This window comes from Protopterus annectens, chromosome 4.part0, assembly GCF_019279795.1.
Source record: "Protopterus annectens isolate FY-2018-M chromosome 4.part0, PAN1.0, whole genome shotgun sequence".
Classification (NCBI taxonomy): Eukaryota; Metazoa; Chordata; order Ceratodontiformes; family Protopteridae; genus Protopterus; species Protopterus annectens.
The window spans coordinates 904,905,792-904,930,368 of NC_056733.1; the positions used below are offsets into that span (position 1 = coordinate 904,905,792).

Sequence of the window (24,577 nt, forward strand, 5' to 3'; positions counted from 1 at the left end):
TCAGGGTTAGCACTGGAATCGGAGAAAACATCATCCAAAACATCCATCACAGGAGGAATAGCTAAAGGTCTGTGCTGGGGAAGCTTTAGGAAGGTACGGAGCCTTTTCCTGGAATCAGAGAATTCCTGACCCTGCCATTGGAAATGTTCCCTCATTGAGTGCAGGACTTCACCAAAAGAGAAATCCTCTGGAGGAGAGGCAGAGGGAATTGATTCCTCAGCATCAGAGTCCTCATAGGCCTGGAAGGATTCTTCTTGAATATCTGAATGCTCAGAATCCCCAGAGGCCTCATCTGAAGAGAGGTTTTCAGTCTGCTCAGCTCTAGGCCTTTTCTCTGCAGGAGGCTGAGAACCTCTGTCTTGGTGAGGCTGAGACCCCCTGATAAGGGAAATTAGGTCTGCAGCAAGAGATATAATCTGTTTATCAGAAGAGGGGGCCTGGACAGCAGGTTTAGGATGGGCCCTGGCCTGGCTGGCGGCCTTAGCACGTGCAAAGGCCTTAATGGACATAGATACAGGAGGCCTAGCAGCCCCACGTGCAGGAGTGACCTTGTCCACCGGAATGGTGTCGGGTAAATCCAGAACTTTGGTATTCGGAGGAAAATCAACAACCGGCACCAGAGAGGTCTCCGGGACTGAAGGACTAGTTAAAGCTGTGTCGTCAGCCTGGAGCGGCTGGATTACCGCTTCCGCAGGGACCGAAGCACTAGCGGAGGGTCTAGGAGTTGTATCGGTGGAAGACGCGGGCCGAGGATGCCGGTCCCGGTCCTTACGTTTTTTGGAAGATTGAGCTGTCGGTAGATCCGACGGCATGGTATATGCGAATGATTCGCCAAAAAAGTCTTCAGCAAATTCTGCCCGGCACCTGAGAGTGCGCTTATTAAAGCAAGCACAGGCAGCACAGGCTGAGACGTCGTGGTCTGGGCCCAGGCAAGGAAGACAGTAAGAATGGAAGTCCTTATGAGGTATTTGTTTACCACAAGACAAACAATTATTAACTTTCTCAATTTGTTCTGACATCGGCTGAGGCAAGAAAAAATGTTCCCCAACGGGGTACTTAGCCTTTAGATGACTTAGGTACTGAAAACACAGGAGATGACCGACCGGCACTTGCGAACTGCTTCTGCTTCGGGCACCGCGCAGCAAGAAAGACTGAAGAAGATGGCGTCGGCCGATGCCTTTATACTCCAGCCGTTGTGACGTCGGAGAGGAGGCGACACCAGCCGACGTCAGACCCAGACTTTGGAATTCGGCCGACCGAGGGCTGCCTGAGGCAGGACAACCCATATGTTATGACTGCAGTTGCATTCTTGAAGGACATCAAAGTGCCCACAAATTACCACATAGGTGGTAATCCATTAAGTACAGAAGAAGTAATTAGGGACCTGGGGACCCAAGTTGATAGCAATCTCTCATTTGACAACCACGTGGCCAAAGTGGTTAGAAAAACATTTTATATAGCCCACCTAATCATGAAGGGATTCACATCTAGATCAGGGGAGGTCATCGTGCCTCTTTACTCATCCCTCATCAGGCCCATAATTGAGTACAATGCCCCTTTTGGGATGTACCTTACCAGACACCTGCAGCAACTGGAAAGACACCAAAAGTACCTCACCAAGAGGATCAAAGGGCTCAAACAGATGCCATATGCTGCCCGGTTAAAGAAACTCCAGCTCTACTCAGTGGCATACCGCCTGTTCAGAGGCGATCTGTGCCTGACGTATAAAGTCATGTCCAACCCGGAATTAATGGACATGCTGCACCTCAGAAAATCCAAATCCCATCGAGCTACGCTCGAGACTTGAACCTCAGCACTGAAATAAATAGGACATGCTGGAGGGACAGATTCATAACCCAAAGGCTCCCTTCACTCTGGAATAAAATCCCAGTCCAGGTTAGGCAGAGTCCCTCATTGACTCTCTTCAAGAGGAATCTTGATGAGTGGATGGGAGATCGTAGGTTTACCCCGGGTATCACTTCTGTGTTACTGTTAGAGGCACAGTATACTAACCTCGAAAAAGGGCATAGCAAAATAAATTTAAAATGGGTGGCGAAAGCCAAACACATTCTGGCTAGGCTTATAAATGCCCTAGGGCAGATAGCCTAGTATGAATACACACGGTTGCCCAGCAAACTTGCATTTTTATTATCTTGTACTTTCTACTTTTTAATAGCACAATGTGATGTAGAAGCTGTCTGCTAACCCATACAAAAGAATGTAGTTCACAGACAGCATTTCTGATTGTTTCTCTGAATCCCGGGTCTATTCCCACGCCCAGGAAACCAACTTGCAAGCCTGAGCTCCCAAGGTGCATTGCAAATTTAAAAGGACAGGTCAGCATTCCCACGCCATCTATGAATCTTCTTTCTATTACCGATTCCCAGTTGATCTACTGGTGATGTGCCAGCTCTTGTTACATCATTATTTCTTTAATTAAGATTTCAAAAACCCCATAGCAGCATTTGATATTGTCTGTGCATTATTATATCATTACTTTGAATGTACTACTCGGATCAACCCTGCCTATCCGCTCTCAGCTTTACTGCAGGCATTTAACTTCCATGGCGGTTAAGTGAACTACAGCAAGTTCTGCATTATAGAACAGAGTCGTAATCAGTTTTGTATTCCAGTGTACACATAGTAGCATGCTGTTAATTACAACATAGTTTTTTGGGTAATAGCACCCTGGGAACCAATCTACGGTATTGTACTTGCTATCATTAAGTATGTGTTGCAGCTTTTACTGGAGGTTTTAAATGCAATGCTAAGTTGTTTGTAACATCTTATATTGCTTATTTCATGGTACTGGACCTGTCTGTGGTTAGCATTAGTGAAGAGCCATAACTGTTGGCAAGCTGGATTTGTTGCCCTGTATTACTAATGTACATGTTGTTGTACCTACCTCTACCAAACTCTATTTGCAAGCTATACTACTGTGCTGTTGCACACACTATCTATACCTGTGCCTAATAGACTTCTAACTTGTACTTCTCCCTGTCGTATCTGTATTATTTCTCTTCAAACAGTTCTCTGCTTCAGCTCCCTCTCACCCTACCCACAGGCATATAATCCCACCATTCTCTCACCCTACCCACAGTCATATACTCCCACCATTCTCTCACCCTACCCACAGTGATACATTCCCACCATTCCCTCACCCTACCCACAGTCATATACTCCCACCATTCTCTCACCCTACCCACAGTCATATATTCCCACCATTCCCTCACCCTACCCACAGTCATATTCCCACCATTCTCTCACCCTACCCACAGTCATATATTCCCACCATTCCCTCACCCTACCCACAGTCATATTCCCACCATTCTCTCACCCTACCCACAGGCATATAATCCCACCATTCTCTCACCCTACCCACAGTCATATACTCCCACCATTCTCTCACCCTACCCACAGTCATATATTCCCACCATTCTCTCACCCTACCCACAGTCATATTCCCACCATTCTCTCACCCTACCCACAGTCATATACTCCCACCATTCTCTCACCCTACCCACAGTCATATACACCCACCATTCTCCCACCCTACCCACAGTCATATATTCCCACCATTCTCTCACCCTACCCACAGTCATATACTCCCACCATTCTCTCACCCTACCCACAGTCATATATTCCCACCATTCTCTCACCCTACCCACAGTCATATACTCCCACCATTCTCTCACCCTACCCACAGTCATATACTCCCACCATTCCCTCACCCAACCCACAGTCATATACTCCCACCATTATCTCACCCTACCCACAGTCATATACTCCCACCATTATCTCACCCTACCCACAGTCATATACTCCCACCATTCTCTCACCCTACCCACAGTCATATACTCCCACCATTCTCTCACCCTACCCACAGTCATATATTCCCACCATTCTCTCACCCTACCCACAGTCATATATTCCCACCATTCTCTCACCCTACCCACAGTCATATACTCCCACCATTCTCTCACCCAACCCACAGTCATATACTCCCACCATTCTCTCACCCTACCCACAGTCATATACTCCCACCATTCTCTCACCCTACCCACAGTCATATACTCCCACCATTCTCTCACCCTACCCACAGTCATATACTCCCACCATTCCCTCACCCTACCCACAGTCATATACTCCCACCATTCTCTCACCCTACCCACAGTCATATACTCCCACCATTCTCTCACCCTACCCACAGTCATATACACCCACCATTCTCCCACCCTACCCACAGTCATATATTCCCACCATTCTCTCACCCTACCCACAGTCATATACTCCCACCATTCTCTCACCCTACCCACAGTCATATACTCCCACCATTATCTCACCCTACCCACAGTCATATACTCCCACCATTCTGTCACCCTACCCACAGTCATATACTCCCACCATTCTCTCACCCTACCCAGTCATATACTCCCACCATTCTCTCACCCTACCCACAGTCATACATTCCCACCATTCCCTCACCCTACCCACAGTCATATACTCCCACTATTCTCTCACCCTACCCACAGGCATATACTCCCACCATTCTCTCACCCTACCCACAGTCATATACTCCCACCATTCTCTCACCCTACCCACAGTCATATACTCCCACCATTCTCTCACCCTACCCACACAGTCATATATTCCCACCATTCTCTCACCCTACCCACATTCTCTCACCCAACCCACAGTCATATACTCCCACCATTCCCTCACCCAACCCACAGTCATACATTCCCACCATTCCCTCACCTTACCCACAGTCATATACTCCCACCATTCTCTCACCCTACCCACAGTCATATACTCCCACCATTCTCTCACCCTACCCACAGTCATATACTCCCACCATTCTCTCACCCTACCCACAGTCATATACTCCCACCATTCTCTCACCCTACCCACAGTCATATACTCCCACCATTCTCTCACCCTACCCACAGTCATACATTCCCACCATTCCCTCACCCTACCCACAGTCATATACTCCCACCATTCCCTCACCCTACCCACAGTCATATATTCCCACCATTCTCTCACCCTACCCACAGTCATATATTCCCACCATTCTCTCACCCTACCCACAGGCATATACTCCCACCATTCTCTCACCCTACCCACAGGCATATACTCCCACCATTCTCTCACCCTACCCACAGTCATATACTCCCACCATTCTCTCACCCTACCCCACAGGCATATATTCCTACATTTCTTCCCCCCTCACTCGTCATTACACTAATATCTTAGAGTAGTCTACTGTTTATGTGCTACACATAAAGTGGCCTATCCCCTTTCTCTTCTTCCCACTCTACAGGTGGCAAGCTACTTTGTACAATTTCATACTTAAAACCCCTAACAGTGTGAGAATATCACTGCAAGTGTGCTATTAGACCTCAATGCACATCAGCAGCACCTTCAACTACTGCATAAGTTATTGTACGTAATTGTGTTATAAATTACATCTGCCTTAACAACTGCAGCACATCACTGGGACATCCACCCCCCTTTTTCCTAATTCAGACTGCATGCTTTTCTGCATTATACATAGAACAGCCCCTTAAAGAAAAAAGTGCCCGGAACCTATGCAATATTTAGTAAACAAATTAAAATTACACACAGTTGCCCAGCAAACTTGCATTTTTATTAACTCGTACTTTCTACGTCTGAACAGCACAATTTTATGTAGAAGCTGTTTGCTTACCTATACAAAAGAATGTAGCTCACAGACAACATTTCTGATTGTTTCTGTAAACTGAATCCCAGGTCTACTTGCTCCATTCACCCTCACTACACTCAGACTCTCAATGCTCCCTCAACCTACCTCCATCCCCACCCACCCTCTCCCTTCACAATTACATTTCTTCCTACCGTAGTTCCACCCTAACTCTTCCCTCTTTCACTTTCAATCAATCACAGTCTATCTACAATCAATCTTCCAAATCACATCTTATCATCTGCATCAGTCCACCCAGAGTAATTACTTCCAATTAGCAGACTGATAAGAAAGATGTAGATTAATCTACTACACTTCCATCAATACCTTACATACATACCCTGACTGCTACCACCTTCTACCTTTTGTTTGCTATACAAATAATTTAATGCCCTGTCTACCATGTCTCTCTCCTCTTACACACCTCTCCTCTCATTCTCTGTCAGCCTCGATCTCTTAACAAACCTAAAAACTCTCCAGTCAGCTTTTCAACCATTTACACCAACTTGTACTACATCCACACAAACCCCACAATTAGCCAGCTACTCATACCCTAGATTATATACTCTAAATACATTCCAATTTACCAAAATGAAAATCCTACCCCTCAGTAATAATAGTCATCATGCACTGTGTTAAACTACCAAACAAACTCAAAAAGGAAACTAACCATTTTTTTCCAAAACGCCACTCAAACTTGCTCCAAGGCGGAGACATTCACCCAAACCCTGGCCCCACCTCCTTCCCAACTAACTTATCTAAGTCATATAAATCTTTAAACTTCACTACCCTGAATCTCCAAAGTGTGAGGAATAAAATCCCAGAGTTTTACACCTGGATAGCTCACAACAAACCCGATATATTGGCAGCCACCGAAACATGGTTAAAACCTTACATAAAAGGCACTGAATTCCTTCCCCCAAGTTATGCCCACCTAAGATCTGATCGACCACACGAGAGGTGGTGTACCAATACTCTACCCTAACACCTCTACTATAGTCCCATACTATAAATCAACTCCGCAATTCTCCACAGCAGAAATAATAATTTATTTTTTGAAAATTAACAACTACAAAAAATCTCTGCATAGTGGTTGTGTACATCCCCCCAGGCAATAACATTACTCTACTAGAAGAAATTCTTGCCTGGATATCAAGTCATATAGACAATGAAACAATCATCCTGGGTGATATCAACAAAGACTGGTTTGAAGCATCCCAGCACACTCCCCCCTCAAACATTAACTTGTACAACTTCATCCAACCGATACAAAATATAACCATACCTAACAATAATTATGACAAAGGCTCCATATTGGACTGGATCCTAGTCTCCAATCCAAACCATGTGGCCATCGCTGGCATACTTCTTAGCAGCAACAAAGCCACTCCAGCCCAAAGTAAACACCAGTACAAGTTAACAAGAAACTTATCCCACTTTAACTCAAACACCTTCAATGAAATTTTATCGAGCCTAACTTGGGAGGCTCTAAAAACTCTTCCCCTTGATGAAGCTATTGAATCCTTCAACTTAAAATTTCTTGAGGACGTTAACGCAATCTAGCATCAATCTGGGAAAAAAATAAAGTAAAAACTAACCATGCCAGATGGCTCACAAGACTCACTAAACAACTCATGATTGCTAGGGACAAAGCTTGGAATCTATGGCAAAAAAATAGAAACCCCTCAGACCTACTACAATTCAAACAACTCAACAACCAATGTAAGTGCCTAGTTATAAAAGACAAAAAAAAGCACACTACCTCCATCTGCAAACACACCATAGGCAAAACCCCAAACAGTTCTGGGACTCCATTACTTCCCTACTGCACCCAAGCTCAAAAAATAATCCTTGTCCATATCCAGAGAAAACACCCACTGAATTAGCCACTGTAAACACTTGCTTCATTAACACTACATCCATCTTACTGTCACCTTCCCCCAACTCAACTGTAACACATCTCCTACATCTCCAAAACAATCCTCTCAAAACATCTCTACACCCTTCCCACCCAGCTTTTCATTTTCCCCCATTCCTACCACTTTAATAAAAAAAAATACTCCTCAAACTATGCTCCAATGCCCCTGACAATCTGTCCCCCTTAATTCCTACAAATCGCAGCAAACTCCATTGCCTACCCTATACGTACACTTCCTTAACAGATCTATCAATGAGTTCTATGTTCCTAATATCTGCAAAAAGGCATACATTCTCTCCTTACATAAAGGTGGAAACAGCACAGACATTACCAACTACGGACCCACTGCTACCCTTTCACTAACTACTAAAATTTTGGAAAAATGCATATTCTCAATCATCTTCTTCTCAACCAAATCTTATCCCTTACTTAGCATGGCTTCAGTCCAGGTCACACAACTGCCTTAATCTCCTTCATGGATACAGTCAACCGGGCTCGAGATGCTGGTAAGATTGTTTCCTCTCTATTTCTAGAACTCTCTAAGGCCTTTTATACTGCCTCCCACCCTCTTCTCCTCCCAAAACTGTCTAACTTGGGCATCTCACCCCCCACACTAACCTGGTTCACAAGCTATAGACAATCAACCAAATGGCAGCACTCTCTCTCTCTATTCCTTAACACTACCACAGGTGTTCCCCAAGGCTCTATACTAGGGCCCCTTCTTTTCAGCATATTTATCAATAACTTTCATAGCACCCTTTCTCAAGGTTCTGTAGTACTATATGCAGATGACTCAACCATCATCTGCTCTGCTAATTCCACCGCTGAACTAAAACAAATTATCCAGTATGCCTTTACAACTACCGAAACCTGGATGTCCAACAATCATCTAGCCCTAAATCCCAACAAAACCAAACTCATGCTCTTCACACCCCAAAAAACTACTTCTCTAAATAAAAATGATTTCTCCATACAGGCCTAAAACACAACCACTCTACAGGTAGTCTTACAAACAAAACCACTAGGTGCAATCATAGATAAACACTTAACATTTAACCAGCACATTCACAACAATATTAAAAAAACCTCACCAAAAACTAGGCACAAACAATTCCTCAGCTACTCCGTCAAACAAACCCTTGCCTCCACCTTTCTTCTACCCTCTCTCTTATATGGTGCCCCTCTCCTTACCAACATTCAGTCCTCTTTGAAATCAAAACTTGAGATGTGCTACAATAAAATCGCCAAGTTCGCAACCAATGCAAAATACTCTTCCCACCACTGTTCTTCTTTACACCTTCTAGACTGGCTAGAACTTCCACACTTTCTTCCACACCTGAAAATAATCACAGCCCACAAAAATCATCTTCAAGCCAGCTGTCTGCCCTGCCCTTACCAAAATGCTTACTCTCTACCACCCAAACAGGCATCTCAGATCTGAAAACCAGATACTCCTAATGGTAGAAAAATCTAACCTATCTGCTGGCCAGATGCTTTACTCTTTTACTATTGCTAAACTGTGGAACATTCTCCCACCATCAATCAAAACTTCTAGCAAGCCATTAGGCTTCAAAAAAAATCTGACGCAATATCTTTCCTCCTTGTGGCAATGTACATGTACTAACACTGCACCCCTCAAAACCTGACTCTCTCGTCCTCCACTCTCCTTACCTTTAACTACTCCTGTTTCTATCACAACCTTTAAACTGCAACCTACTGTTTTTCTTCTTGTGTCTGTTTCACTAGTACTACCTTAAGCCCTCTATTGTGGGGATATCTACTGACCCAAATACTGAAGTCACAGGCTTTAAATGCCTACTGACCCAAATACTGAAGTCACAGGCTTTAAATGTCTACTGACCCAAATACTGAAGTCACAGGCTTTAAATGACTACTGAACTAAATACTGAAGTTACAAGTAACAATTTTTTTTCTCATTGTATAATCTATTTTATACAATGTCATTATATCCTAAGCTCCTAATAAGCTAACATGGTTTATTTAACTACTACACTGCACCTAGGTATACCTCATGTTGTACTTTTGTAAACTTACTAGACACTGTTATCACTTGTTGAATGAATCTCGAGTCCATATGTTCCAAAGACTTGTATTATGTGTTATGTTTACTACTATATTGTATTTTCACAACTGTTCTGGTGGAGCTTTTCTCCCTGGGCCTCCACTGAAAATGGGTTCACCTTGGTCCAGTGGACCTTCCCAGTAACCAAATGCAAATAGATACATTATATATATATATATATATATATATATATATATATATATATATATATATATATATACCCACAAACACACACACACACACACACACACACACACGTACGTATATGTGTGTGTATATATGTGCATGTGTAGATATATATACATATATATATATATATATATATATATATAGACAGAGAGAGAGAGTCACACACATATATATATAAATGTATTTATATATGTATACACACACAAACATTTATTTACATATGTGGTTACACAGACACATACATACTGACAGAACAGTTAACATTGCTACCTTACAGCTACAGCATTTATCTGTGGTACTGTGTTAAACTGGGGCAGTCCTGTGGGAACAGTACAAAAGTGCTCAAATTATTTATTTTTGTGTTGAGATCCTGTGTGTTCATCAGTATCTCACTTAAGTTACCTTTCTTCTGTTTTACATCTGGTGGTCTTTGAGGTGCTCCTGAGGCACAAGGTTATTTTCTCCCTTATTCTAAACATGCATATGACTGCATGGACTTATTCAGTACAGACTTGGTGGTGGTGGGGGGTGTATGTGCAGAAGATGGCCCCTTCGACTGTCTACAACTCTTTCACCATTCACCCACTGCAGATGCCAGAAAACAGACATCTCCAATGACTAAAATGTTTGTATGAAATAAGCAAATATACAGACCAACCTTACGTTTCTCAGGAAATTGCTATTGTGTTGTTTAAATGAAGCACTACTACTTAAATCACAAAGCTGAGACAAAGCACAAATTAAAATATTTCATTCTCATCTTACCTGTATTCATCATTAGGGTGGGCTATCTCTAGAATGTCCCCCAGCTTGACATGACCAAACACTTTGGGGTTCAGCATCAGCTCATCATCTGGAGAAACAGAAAACCAAATCACTATTAACAGCTGTGTAACTCGTTGGCCATCTCCCCAGCTACAGAAGGGAGATACAATAGTATATTTAAAGGATAAGCAAAACATGAGCTACAGCTAAAGAAATGGTACTGAAGATCAAACTAACATGGACTGGGAAATCGACAAAACACACACATGGATGTCATCTTCAAGACAGCGACAGACAGACAGATGCGCAATGCAGATGTTATCCAAGAAAAATAACCAAGAACCAGTAGCACTGATAAAGAGACACATGGAGATAGCGAGCCACATAAGTGAGTAACACTGCATAATACTGGTAATCTGACCACAAGTACACACTGCACTCCAAATTGAGATACGATGATGAAAACAAACACAAGGATGCATGCAACACACAACAGCACAGGGTAGACATAGGGCCGCTACAGCCAAGAGCGAGACAGAATGGTACTCAATTAAACTAACAAAAGTGATCAATGGTGAGGAATGATGACACCGAGATGGATAAAAAGGATGCTACAGCTTACAGACACTATGAAACTGAGGCAAACAAAGCAATGCTACAGTAATAATCGTACTGACAGCACAAGATGCTACAGTTAAGACAGACATACAAAAACATAGTTTTGTCAAAAAGACAGACTGCATCTTCAGTCTGGCTACCTATACAGATTGAGTTTGACTGAAGGCTGTATGTGGTCTGTAATATGCCACAGTGTGTGCATACTATAATAGTAAAGAAGTGCTCCTAGAAGACTCTTCCTGTTTTGAGAACACTCCAAATAAACACAATGCAGAGATGCAGACATGCTCGGCTGTCAAGGACTTTAAACATCCTGGTGGTCTGCAGATCTTCTTCACTCATAAAATCATAATTCAGTTTATGCTTTTCTACTACACATATATACAGAAAGTATCACTGCCTTTGTACAGAACAAGAAACAACGTCGTATCACTACTACAGTGGTGATGTGGGGCATCAGAACAGGAAACCTCATGATGCAAATGTGAATGCAATGCACAAAGCGAGAATGACACCAGGTAATGTCCACCAACATACAACTCAAGTGCTCTCACTATCATCCTTAATTTTGTTTAAAAATACTGTTTATTTTTAAATGATTCAAAATACTGCACCCAGTGTTGTAATGTATGTTATTTATAATGTCAGTGCTATCTTCGTGACTCTGTCTTCTCTGGTTCAAACAAATTCATACTAGATTAGACATCTGGTAAAAGAGGGGCAACTAATCTATGTACCATTCCACCTCCCAGACATCTTTCCCTCTTCTTCCACCTGTTCCATGCCCTCCTGAATCCTTACGTGGAGTCCATCCACCAGTTCTGATAGTCATTTCCACAGGTCCACAGCAGTCACTTCCACAGGTCCACAGTAATCTCCATGAAGTGCCAACAGGGACAGACAATGCCTACAATCAGATGTCTGCACCTTTTCTTCCCTCTTGTGCTCTTCCTGTTCAGAACACGCACTTTTTTGTCTTACTGAAAAGATGTTGTGTACCCATATCCTGTTCCTCCATCATCTCCAGTCAAACACAGTCTCCCATCCCACAGCATCCTCTGCTTACCTTCTTGTTGACTCTTTACAGCCTAAAGACCCTCTTTTTCTGCAGCCTCCATAACAGTAAACACTCATCGATGTGTGAACAGACCATGGACTGGCAATATTTCGTCTTTGCTTCTGGAGTCTATCCTCCATGAATACACACCCCAGCTTTATATGGCTGCTACCACAGCTTTTGCTCTTCTCTTTTTGGTCAAGTTTATTTATAAACGCTCAAGACAGTTTTATTGCTTTATTACCAATCCCATTCTTTTCAACTAATACTTCACATTTCAGGTTTTGAGACTCGAGTGTAGTTTACTGTTCTTTTATCTACACTGCACTTCAACTCTCATTTTTCTGTCTACTTTGTTAGCCTTTGCAAATCCCTCCTTTGATTTCTTCTCCCCTAGTCTACAACTGTGTGTATTTCTGTTGTAATCCAACAACAGCCTGACCCTATACTATTTCCTTGGACTGTTCTACAAAACCTCTGCATGCCAACCCCCCCAATGAGACTTTTGCCAGTCTCTGTACTACTTCCAACCCCTGCAGTTTTGCTAGTAGAAGTCTTGTGGAACTGAGTCAAAGGTCTCGCTAAAGTTCAGACAGACCATGTCTACCAATACTCCCCCCTGCCAAGTTCCAAATCAATCCATTTTGACCAAGGGTACAAAATTTGTACGAGAACAATTAAGAGGATATAATAATGTTTTGGTTCCCGGGTTAATGTATCTATTTAAGAAGAACAGTAAACATAAGTTATGTGGTGGAAAAGAGTGGAAAGTCACAGAGAAATACTATGTTTAGCAAAATGGAGATGCAATGTAGAGAATAAAACAAAACAAAGGGGAGGATCTATGAATCAGACGACAACCTTGAAAGCAGGATACAAGTACAGCATCAACCACCTCTGATAGGGCTCACACTCCCACACTAGTTAGCATATTTTTAATGAGGTGCAGTAACTCCCCCACTTTTCCTCCAGGATATTCCTTTTTTATACAAATCACACCGATTTTTTCAAAGTATATGAATGCCTCTTAAGTATTTAACAAAAAAAAATGAAAATCAGCAAAAGCAAAATATTACAAGGTGGCAAATCCAAGACAAACTACAAGAGAGTTTAGATGGTTTCATTTTTAAACAAAATAATTTTAAAGTCAGTCAAGGTTCTCCTGATAGGTTCCATGTAACTTTTATATACAGGCAGTACACTCCAATATCCTTCTAAAGTGGTACTTGAAATCATTAAATCAAATCAGGGAAGGTAGCCAATTCCAGAGGTACAATGGGGGAGACTTCCTACTAGGACTATTCAATTTTGTCTATGAAACTTCCAGGAGTCAGTCACCCTCCTGTCCTTGAGGTATTTACCCAGAAAATCAGGTCCATAAGCTCTTTAAGGTAAGGGTTCATGGTCAAGATTTTAAAGGCACAGCCAGCCATAAATGGAAGCCAGTACAGATACCACAAGACCACAAAAATGACCAGACTGTGACGTGCCAAACACAAGTCTCATAGTGCAGTTCTGCACCGAATGCAAAATGACCAGATCACCATTTATAAACCCAAAGCACAGAATATCACAGTGGTATCCATGTCAGATAACTACTGCTGCAAAAATTCAAATATGGACTAAAGTGCTTGCCCCAAGCTGTATTATATAAATGGAAGTAAGGTGCCCTGGCAGTAGCTAACAGCTGGTTCTTTAATGTCAGTCCGTCATTAACAAAGGCATTCAGCTCATTAACAGAAGACAAATTCCAACTTGCTGCCCCATATTAAGAGGGAGGTAAGATGTGATGAATGGATAGCAGGGTTAAGTTTAACACAATTACACATCAGCTAAAGCAAACTCAATCCCAACCAGCCCCCAAGGTTATTATTATTATTTTTGTTTTTTTGCAAAAGGAATGTGCATGCCACACCTAGCACTCTGATGGACACAGCTACCTCTGTCCCAGTCATCTCTGTTTAGCACAGACTTCCCTCCTTGGTACTCATATAGGCCACAACACCTGTGTGTTAAAGTTTTTGCACAGTCATTATATAGCCGATACTACAGAATGACCACACAGGTTCCCTATTTACATGGCCTCTGGTGCTTTCCTCGTGCTACTTAGGAACCACACATCCAAGATAAACAAACTGCAGCACAGTGCAACAGGTACACCTCAAGGCAACAAACAGCTAGGATAAACAAACTGCATCACAGTGCAACAGGTACACCACAAGGCAACAAACAGCTAGGATAAACAAACTGTATCACAGTGCAACAGGTACAGCCCATGGCAACAAACAGCTAGGATAAACAAACTGTAGCACAGTACAACAGGTACACCACGTGGCAACAAACAGTTAGGATAAACAAACTGCATCACAGTGCAACAGGTACACCACAAGGCAACAAACAGCTAGGATAAACAAACTGTATCACAGTGCAACAGGTACAGCCCATGGCAACAAACAGCTACGATAAACAAACTGTAGCACAGTACAACAGGTACACCACGTGGCAACAAACAGTTAGGATAAACAAACTGCATCACAGTGCAACAGGTACACCACATGGCAACAAACAGCTAGGATAAACAAACTGTATCACAGTGCAACAGGTACACCACAAGACAACAAACAGCTAGGATAAACAACTTGTAGCACAGTACAACAGGTACAGCCCATGGCAACAAATAGCTAGGATAAACAAACTGCAGCTCAGTGAAACAGTTACACCACGTGGCAACAAACAGTTAGGATAAACAAACTGCATCACAGTGCAACAGGTACACCACAAGGCAACAAACAGCTAGGATAAACAAACTGCATCACAGTGCAACAGGTACACCACAAGGCAACAAACAGCTAGGATAAACAAACTGCAGTTCGGTGCAGCAGGTACACCACAAGGCAACAAACAGCTAGGATAAACAAACTGCATCACAGTGCAACAGGTACACCACATGGCAACAAACAGCTAGGATAAACAAACTGCATCACAGTGCAACAGGTACACCACATGGCAACAAACAGCTAGGATAAACAAACTGCATCACAGTGCAACAGGTACACCACATGGCAACAAACAGCTAGGATAAACAAACTGCATCACAGTGCAACAGGTACACCACATGGCAACAAACAGCTAGGATAAACAAACTGCATCACAGTGCAACAGGTACACCACATGGCAACAAACAGCTAGGATAAACAAACTGCATCACAGTGCAACAGGTACACCACAAGGCAACAAACAGCTAGGATAAACAAACTGCAGTTCGGTGCAGCAGGTACACCACAAGGCAACAAACGTGGAAACCTGTCGCAATGGCACAGCATTAGGTCATCCAGAAGCAAACTAGCAACCCATGCCTAATTGGAGAGAGAGAGAGAGAAAGTTGGACTAGGGGTTAGGGGATGCAAAGTTGTCAACAGTATCACATTCTTGGTGGAATTAAAAAAAAAAAAAAAAAAGTGCAGCAGTCAAACCAGACAGTCTTCAGCAGAAAAACTGCAGGCCAAGCACAAGCACCCTGGACAAGGCTTCGAGAAGCATATGTACAGGTCTGCTAGGCATCACTGCACATGTTCACCCCTGAAACATGAGACCACATTAAAAAAATTATACCTGCGGTGTCAGAGCAGTGTTTGGTCACCTAACACATGAGGAATAACATTTAACCTCTTTTTGACTGGGGGGAGGAGTGCAAAGCACTTGACAATGGATCACATGTCTGATACAAGAAGTATAAGTAAAGGGGAGGGGGCGCTGTGTACTACCACACCGTTTCCTTAGCTTCCCTAAGTTCACAAGGGATGCCATAGTGGTCCCAGTATTTGTGTATGTGTGTGACCAGATGCAACTACAAAGAAAATGAAGAACATATCCCTATGTAACCACAGTGGCCTTCTTTTTGACTTCCTCGAACCTTAACCTATAACTCCTATTCTCTACCTAGACACCCCATTCCACTCGAATACAAACTCCTACCCTATCCTTCCTACCATGATCTTAATCACCTCTTGAAAGCAGTTTCTACTTTGGACACCATCACATCTTGTAGTAATTTTTTCTATTACGTCACCACACTTTCAGTGCAAAAAATGTTTTACTTCTTTGTTGAGCCTTTTCAACCAATTTCAAGCAACGCCTTTATGATGTATCCTCCCTCTCTCCTTCGTGATTTTCCAATGTTAGGACTAGAACTGGAACACTGGTTAGCTGCAAGTCTGAACGGTGAGATAAGGAGGCTTAGAAAATTGCTTTACAGGTTTATCCTCTTTCCCGTACTCTTCAGTGTGTCTAAAACAAATCTGAGGAAACAGGGAACAAATCCACCTCTGTGCTGATAACACAAACATTGGTGCAGCAATGGAGGATGGATGTAGAGATAAGTATAGCAAAGGATGAACAAGTTGGAAAAAAGTGAAAATTGAAGGAACATCCTGTATTAATTTTATGAAGGCACAAATAAGCAAACAGACTGGTATTCCACAGCAGGAAATGTAAATTAAAAGGGCACACCATATCTATGCTCCAAATCTGGCCACGAGAAAGCAACCAAGACATGTATTAATAAAGATGCAAACCAAACAGTAGAAAGAGTTAATCCTGATAAAACTATGGCAAAAGGGCAAAGGATTAAAAGTTGGAGAGAGTAGAGAGTTTGTAGAAAATGATTATTCACTATACACCAGACAGAATATAAACAAATTTATTCCAGCACTCAGGGAATGTCGACAGGCAGGTGGGAAATTCAAGCTTCTGTATCCAACGATCTTTAGAATGTTTTTTCATGGAGAATCAAAGTCATTTGTTGATGAAGAACAGCCTAAGGAGGAAATGCAAAAGTCTGTCCAACAAACAGTCAGCCATCAGAGAGAAGGGGACTCTGCTTCTCATTCTTCTGATAATAAAGCACATGGAGAGGCTTTGCCAGCGAAACCTCTTCCAATGTTTCAAATTCCAAAGGAGAATGAGAGACAGAGAGAAAAGTACAGGACTTGACTAGAAAAATCGGAGTACCTTGGAAATGAAATGGAATCTGGAGTTGGGAGATAGAGACGAAGAGGAAGAAAACCAGCAACACAGAAATTAGTGAATAAATGTGTGAATGCAAAGCATCAATAGCATTTGTGAAACATGGCTATATATGAAAAAGTGGAAAGAGTGAACTTTTGCTCAATTTGTTATAACTGTGGGGAACTGAAAGGCATTTGCCCCATTTGTCATTAATGTTTGGAAAGACTCAGAGAAGGGGGGGAAGAGGAAGAAAAAAAAGGTCATCTTATGTAAAACAATTTCTGGCCTTAAACGACATTTCTATGAAACTTCATGATTTAAATTGCATGTTTTACAGCAAAGCATTTTAAGTTGTACTTTTATGTGATAAGAATACTAAAATAAACAGATGCCTTTTTTCTCTTTCTTCTTTTTTAGTATTAAGAAATATAGGCATTAGAATGCTATAAAAAGAAAAAAAAAAGGCTAGCCAAAAGGATGTTTAAATTAACAGGCTGTAATCTTGGGTTGTTGAGGTGGGGGAGTGGGAGTGTAAAAGTACACACATCATAATATGTGTAGAGCTTATATGTTTTCTTTTACTTTTACACCGGTGCACGTCTGGATTAAGTCCGTTGGCTTAATCTAATAACAATTTACAAGTGGAAGCATGGAAATAAGAGAAGACTGAACATAATTAAAAGTTTTCCTTTAGTGATAAATGGAGAAAAGATGATAATAGGGCTATAAAAACTGAACGCTGGTTTCTCCAAGGCTAAACGTTAATGGTTTTCTGAAAGCATGGAAGTAACTTTTCATATCTGGGAAAGGAATAAAGATAAAAAAAGAAAAAAACATCAATTTGTGTAATTTGAAATATGGCCAATAACATGCGTCTTAGCATTAGTAACTTTCATTTTCAATTAAGGCCTGAATTTGCATCTGTCTATTTGTGACAACTATTTCTATTAGCAGGGTTAAACATCATTATTTGAAAATGTACATAGTGTTGTGCATTTATATTAAGTCAATGGGTTCTGGGTATGTTTTTTTTGTTTTTTTGTTTTTTTTTGGAAGGTTTTCATTAAAACAAAAAAGTCTTCTAAAATAATGGGTACATATATCACAAAAGCTAGAAATTGACATTTAGAAAGCTGTCACAGTCACATATATTAAATAAGAACTTCTTATCATAATGGTGACACTTTCCATATTATCTTGAAATATGAATGGTCTCAGAGGTATAGACAAAAAGGAAAGAATATTTAATTATATTTAAAAAATGAGTGCAAATAGCAATGCTACAGGAGCCACATTTGAAAAGAGTTGAACAGATACATTTGATAAAGAAAGGATTTCAGGATGAATATTCTTATGAATATCTGGGACGAAGAAAAAGAGGAGTACTTATATTAACAGGTAAAGGGGTTCCAAAAATGACAGAGCAAAAAGAGAATGATAATAATGGCAGATTTGTGTTTGCAAAGGGCTACTTGTAAGGGAGGAGGATTATGCTGGCATGTATTTGTATTTTCAACCTAAAACTGCTATCATGGAGTTTTAATAAATTGTGAGAAAATCAGCTTTCCACAGCAGGTATCGCTTATAGGTGGTGGCTGGAATCTTATTTGCAACAATGTGGATGTATTTGGGGGGCCTGGAAGGTAAAATATAACAAATAAGTGTAGATTTCTGAAGAAATTTATGAAAATATTTGCTGGGAGGAAACAGCCCACTGCCAAATTCTGAGGCCTTCTCGGCAAAGGGGGTAAGACTTGGTTCCCCCTTGCTTGTTCAAGTACCAGACTACTGACATATTGTCTGTCTGAATTGCAATCGTTCCTAGGGGAAGAGAGTCCTGGAAGTACTGCAACACCAAAAGTACTGCTCTCATCTCCAGAACATTGATATGCAAATGTGACTCTTGATCTGTCCATGTGCCTTGGGCAGTCTTTCCCTGAAAATGCCCCCCCACCCTATCAGGGAAGCGTCTGTGGTCACAGATGGCTACTGGAGGGAGTAGAACAAAGGATCGTCCTATGGTGACGTGAAGAAACATCAACCACCACTGGAGATCTTTCTTGCAAGAGCCCATAATCAAAATCATGTGATCCATTGGAAGTTCCTGGCAAGACCATTGAGTGAACAACAGCTATTGAAGAATCCACATATGCATTCTTGCTAATGGTATGGCTAGGATTGCTGCAGCCATCAAACCCAATACTTTCAGAACTTCTGAAGCTGGTGCTCTGTCTTTCGATACCAATGTGCTGACATGCTGACGATGAAGGAAAATTCTTTCGATTGGTAGTCCGATAAAAACAATATGCTGCTATGGCAACAAGGCAGACTTTTCTGAGTTGACTGTAATGCTTAAATGATTGCAGAGTGACAGAGTGCACTCCCTTGGCTGAATCAGATGATGCATGGTGGTGGTGGTGGTAAGGAGCCAATCGTCTAGGTACAGAAACACCTGGAATCCTAGATGCCTCAGGTGAGCCGTGACCACTGCCATGAATTTGGTGAACACGCTGGGGGCTGTAGTCAGACCAAAGGGCAGGGCTCGAAAATGATAATGATTGGCTTCCAGACAGAAACGCAGGTGATCTCTGGATGGCCTGGCCATTTTTATGTGGTAGTACGCATCCTTGAGATCTGTCGAGCACATCCAATTGTCTTTTCCTAAGAAGGGAAGTATAGACTGGAGTGTGACCATCCAGAACTTCTCTTTCTTCATATATTGGTTGACTCTGCTGAGGTCCAAAATGGGTCTCCAGTCCCCTGTTTTCTTTGGAACCAAAAAGAACCTTGAGTAAGTTTCGGACCCCATTTGGTCTGCTGGGACTGGCTGAATGACTCTTTTTTTTCTAGCAACTTGTGGATCTCTATGGTTGCTTGTTCCCTTTAACTGGGTGGAACGTCCGGGATTCTCCTTATGGACAGGTGGGGTGTGGGGAATGGTATGAAGTACCCTCTGGAAATGATACTTTGTACTCAGCTGTCTTTTGTTATTTCTTGCCAGGCGTCTGGATACAAAGATAAGCAACCCCCGACTGCCTCGAGAGCAGGACAGTCTAGCCTCCTTTCAGGAGCACTGGTAGGATTGACCAGAGAAGTGATCTCTGTCACCCTGATGTTGCAGACCCCCACTGCCGCAAGGGCGGCGTCTTCCACTATTACCCCCTCCTCTGCCCTTAGAGGGGGGTTCATCACTTGTGCCTCGAAAGGCTAATTGGGCTTTCCGGAACCACATTTTTTCTCCCCTTTGGCCTTTGAGATAAGGCCGGGTAGGGGTGGAAAAACAGACTCCAATGACAGACAAGAGTCTTTCCCTCCTGTTCACACCTGGTCAATGTTTCCTTCACTTTAGCCCCAAAAAGGGATGAGCCATCAAAAGGGATGTTTACGAAGGATGACTTAAAAGGCTCCATGAAGGAATACAAGCACATCCAGGAATGTCTTCTGAGAGCGATTCCTGTACCCGCTGCCCTACTCGTTCCATCGGCTGCATATGATATGAGACACATGGATGAGTTGACAATAGAATTTAGGGTAGCAAGCCAGGCAGCTACTTTGTCTGAGGCCCCTGCAGCTACTGTACCTTGAAGAGCATCTCCCAAAGTCCTTAAGGAGATCTCTTTGCAATCTAGTGAAATGGGTTAAGTAGTTCAGTGAGCGGAGAGCAAAAAATCACTGAACTAAACATGCGTTTCCCATATCTATCCATGATCCTAGATTCTCTATTAGAAGGATGAATAGACAAGGAAGTCTCAGACATTTCCTTTTTGGTGGCCGCTGCCACCACCATGGCATCAACAGGGACTCCTTTGGATAAGAAGGCTTTATCTGGAGGAGCTAAACTTGATATAAACTTGTTAGACCTCCTAGGAACAGACTCCATGGAGTCCGGTGACTCCCATGCCCTCCGAGAGACCAACTGCATGAGCTCATCAAAGGGCGGAGACACCCAAGAGGTGGAGGGTTGAGACCCGAAAACCTTCAGGAGAACTGACTCATCCTCAGTAGGGGTTTTGGACTGCCAATCACCCCACTGCCTAAGGATCTCAGCAAAGGAGATATCCTCAGAGAGGGACCGCGGGGGACCCTTCTGACTCATCCAAGCCAGTGTCAGATGTCATAGACTCCTGTGGGGAATCCAAGTGTCTCCTCTTGCACAATCTCTTCCTGGGAACCTCCTCAGTGGGAGCCTCTGGGGAGGTCTCGGAAAAGCAGGGAGCATCCTGTGGGGCTGCCTGAGGCTCTGGGTCTCTACGTCTAGCCTGGATGATGGAAGCAGAAGCAGACACAGTTGCTTTAGGGGCTGAGGAAGCAAGGCCTAAAGTCAAGGATGTCTTGGGGGACAAGGCTCTCCTCATGGCCTCGAAGGCACCACAGCTCCGATGTGAAGGAATCGACGGATCCGAAGAAACAGCCAAACCTTTCCACACTGAGGTCATGGGCTCTGAGCCAGATGTAGGAACTGAGCTCATCCAAGCCGAAGCTCCGAGAGGAAGAGTCAGCACCAAGTCGGTCCGACTATCCTCCCCAGATCTGACTGGAGAGCGTCTGCTCAGAGTCCCCAGTTGGCACTGAGGATGTCAGAGTGGATGGAGCCGAGGACACTGGAGCAGGTCTCGGCCCCAAAGGCTCCACGATCAACAGGTCTGCTTCTTCTGGCTCCAAAGGTCCAGTATGGCTCGGAGGAGAAGTAGTCAAAGCAGGAGTAGTGGTCTTCGGCTCCGAAGCCGCTTGGGTCGGAAACAACAAGAATTTAGCAAGGTCTGGTGCCAATAAGAGCTTCTGCACCAATCGATCCATATCCAAATTAGACAGGCTGACAGAAGACCTAGAAGAATACGCCAACAATGCCAACTGAAGCAATGGAGATTGAGGCACTTTAGATACCGGCTCCAAGGCTGTGGGCCGGCTCCGAAAAGAAAAACGTCAGCTCCAAGGTCTGTGTAGCCGATGTCGCAGAATCCTCCCATTTGTTTGATTGCTTAGACTGCTTAGAGTCCTTAGATTCCACAGAAGATCTAGAGGACTTGGAGGACTTGCTGGCCACATTATGGTCACTCAATGACTCTTGAAAAGGATGCTTTAACAATCCCCTGTCCATCAACTTACTTTTCCTCTCTAGCAACACTCGAAGAAAAAGAATGACATATGGCACAAGACTCCTGTTAAGTGGACAGCTCCTAACAATAAACACAAGTTACATATCCATCCGTAACAGACATTTTTTGGTAGCAGTCTGGACACTTTTTAAATCCAGACTTTGGGTGCTTATAGGTTCATAGGTTCATAGGTTTATACTAGGCTATCTGCCCTAAGGCATTTATAAGCCTAGCCCAAATTATTGTGGCTTACGCCACCCCTTATATGAAAAAATACTGTGCCCATTAGTTTGTTGTGCCTCTGTCCAGCAGTGACCCAGAGATGATTCCCGGGGTAAACCTACGATCTCCCATCCACAGGTCTAGATTTCTCTTGAACAGAGTCAGCGAGGTGCTCTGCCTCACATGGACCGGGATTTTATTCCACAGCATAGGGAGTCTCTGAGTGATAAATCTATCCCTCCAGCACATCCTATTTATATCCGTGCTAAGGTTTAAGTCGCTTGCTCTAGTGGTTTTGGTGGATTTGGATTTTTGAGGTGGAGCATGTCCATTAATTCCGGGTTGGACATGGCCTTGTATGTCAGGCTCATGTCACCTCTGAGCAGGCGGTATGCGACTGAATAGAGCTGGAGTTTCTTCAATCTGGCAGCATATGACAGATTTTGGAGTCCCTTTATCCTTTTGGTGAGGAACTTTTGGGGTCTCTCCAATTGCTGCAGATGTCGGGTGAGATACATCCCGAATGGGGCATTGTACTCGATCATTGGTCAGATATGTGAAGAGTACAGGGAACAAAGACCTCACTAGATCTGGATGTGAATCCCTTCATGATCAGGTGGGCAATGTAGAAGGTCTTTCTAACCACTTTAGCAATGTGAGTGTCAAAAGAAAGGCCACTGTCAACCTGGGTCCCCAGGTCCCTGATAACCTCTTCTGTGCTTAGTGGATTGCCACCTATATGGTAGCTTGGGGTTACCTTGTTTTTCCCGAAGGGTATGACTATACATTTTTGGCGTTTAACTTCAGGCCATGGCTCTGGCACCAGCTATCTGTTTCCGTGAGTCCCTTCTGAAGGATATCAGTGTCCGATGCACTTTCCACTATGGCCCAGTTTGCAGTCATCTGCAAACTTTGTCAGCCAAAGTCCTCCCATGTTGGCCTGTACTTCTGAGAAGTAGATGCCAAACAATAGGGGCCAAGGACCGAGCCCTGTGGGACACCACTTGTGACCGGCTTGGAGTCTGACACAGCGCCAGCAACTCTAACCCTGTGGGTTCTGTCCTTAAGCCAGTTTGCAACCCATCTTGTGACATATGGGTTTACATTTAAGCTGGTAAGTTTTTCTACAATACCCGAGTGGGGTATTGTGTCGAAAGCCTTTGCAAGGTCAAGGTAGGCTGTATGGACTGCCTTTCCCTCATCAATGGCCTTGGTGACTATTTCGAAGAAGTCGACCAAGTTCAAAAGGCATGATCTTCCCTTGACAAAGCCAAACTGGGTCGGGTCCAATGTCTGCAAGTCCCCTATATCTTTGTTTATGAGCTCCATTATGATCCTCTCCATAGCTTTGCAGACTAGACTTGTTAAGCTTATGGGGCGGTAATTACCAGGGTCCGTAGAGGCGCCACCTTTGTGGAGTGGGACCACAGTTGCCGTTCGCCACTCCTTGGGCACGTATCCTGTGGTAAGGCTGAGATTAAACAGCTGCCTTATGTGCGGGTTTAATTCCTCATTTAGCTCGTGTAGCACACAGCCGGGGACACCATCCGGTCCCATTGATGCTGTGTTTTTAGCTTTAGAGAGAGCAGCTTTCACCTGCGCATTTGAGATGTCCGGGAGGCTACACTCGGCTGGGATAGTTATCTCTCCTTTAGGGGAGAGGGGTGAAGTTTGCACTGAACCTGTCTGCCAGTATGTTGGCAATGTCTGTGGGTTCAGTGATTTTTGTATCATTTTGGACTAATTCTGAGCATATCTGTGAGTTTCCACCCAGGTTCCTAACATAGCTGAAAAAGGCCTTATGATTGTCCTTTGAATCCATGGCAATTTTCTCTCAAAATTGGCCTTAGTTGATTTTATGAGTGCTCATATTTTTTTACTAATAATGATCAGGGGTGAC

General features: G+C 43.2%; 1 protein-coding gene across 1 annotated transcript in view; it reads right to left on the reverse strand.

Annotated features, from left to right (window-relative positions):
* The window catches only part of DEPDC5 (DEP domain containing 5, GATOR1 subcomplex subunit), a 2,513,958-nt gene that overhangs the window by 2,329,444 nt on the left and 159,937 nt on the right, over nt 1–24,577 (reverse strand). The window contains exon 3 of the mRNA XM_044068865.1: nt 10,678–10,765. Coding sequence (XP_043924800.1) covers nt 10,678–10,765 — 88 coding nt within the window. The remainder of the gene's footprint in view (nt 1–10,677; nt 10,766–24,577) is intronic.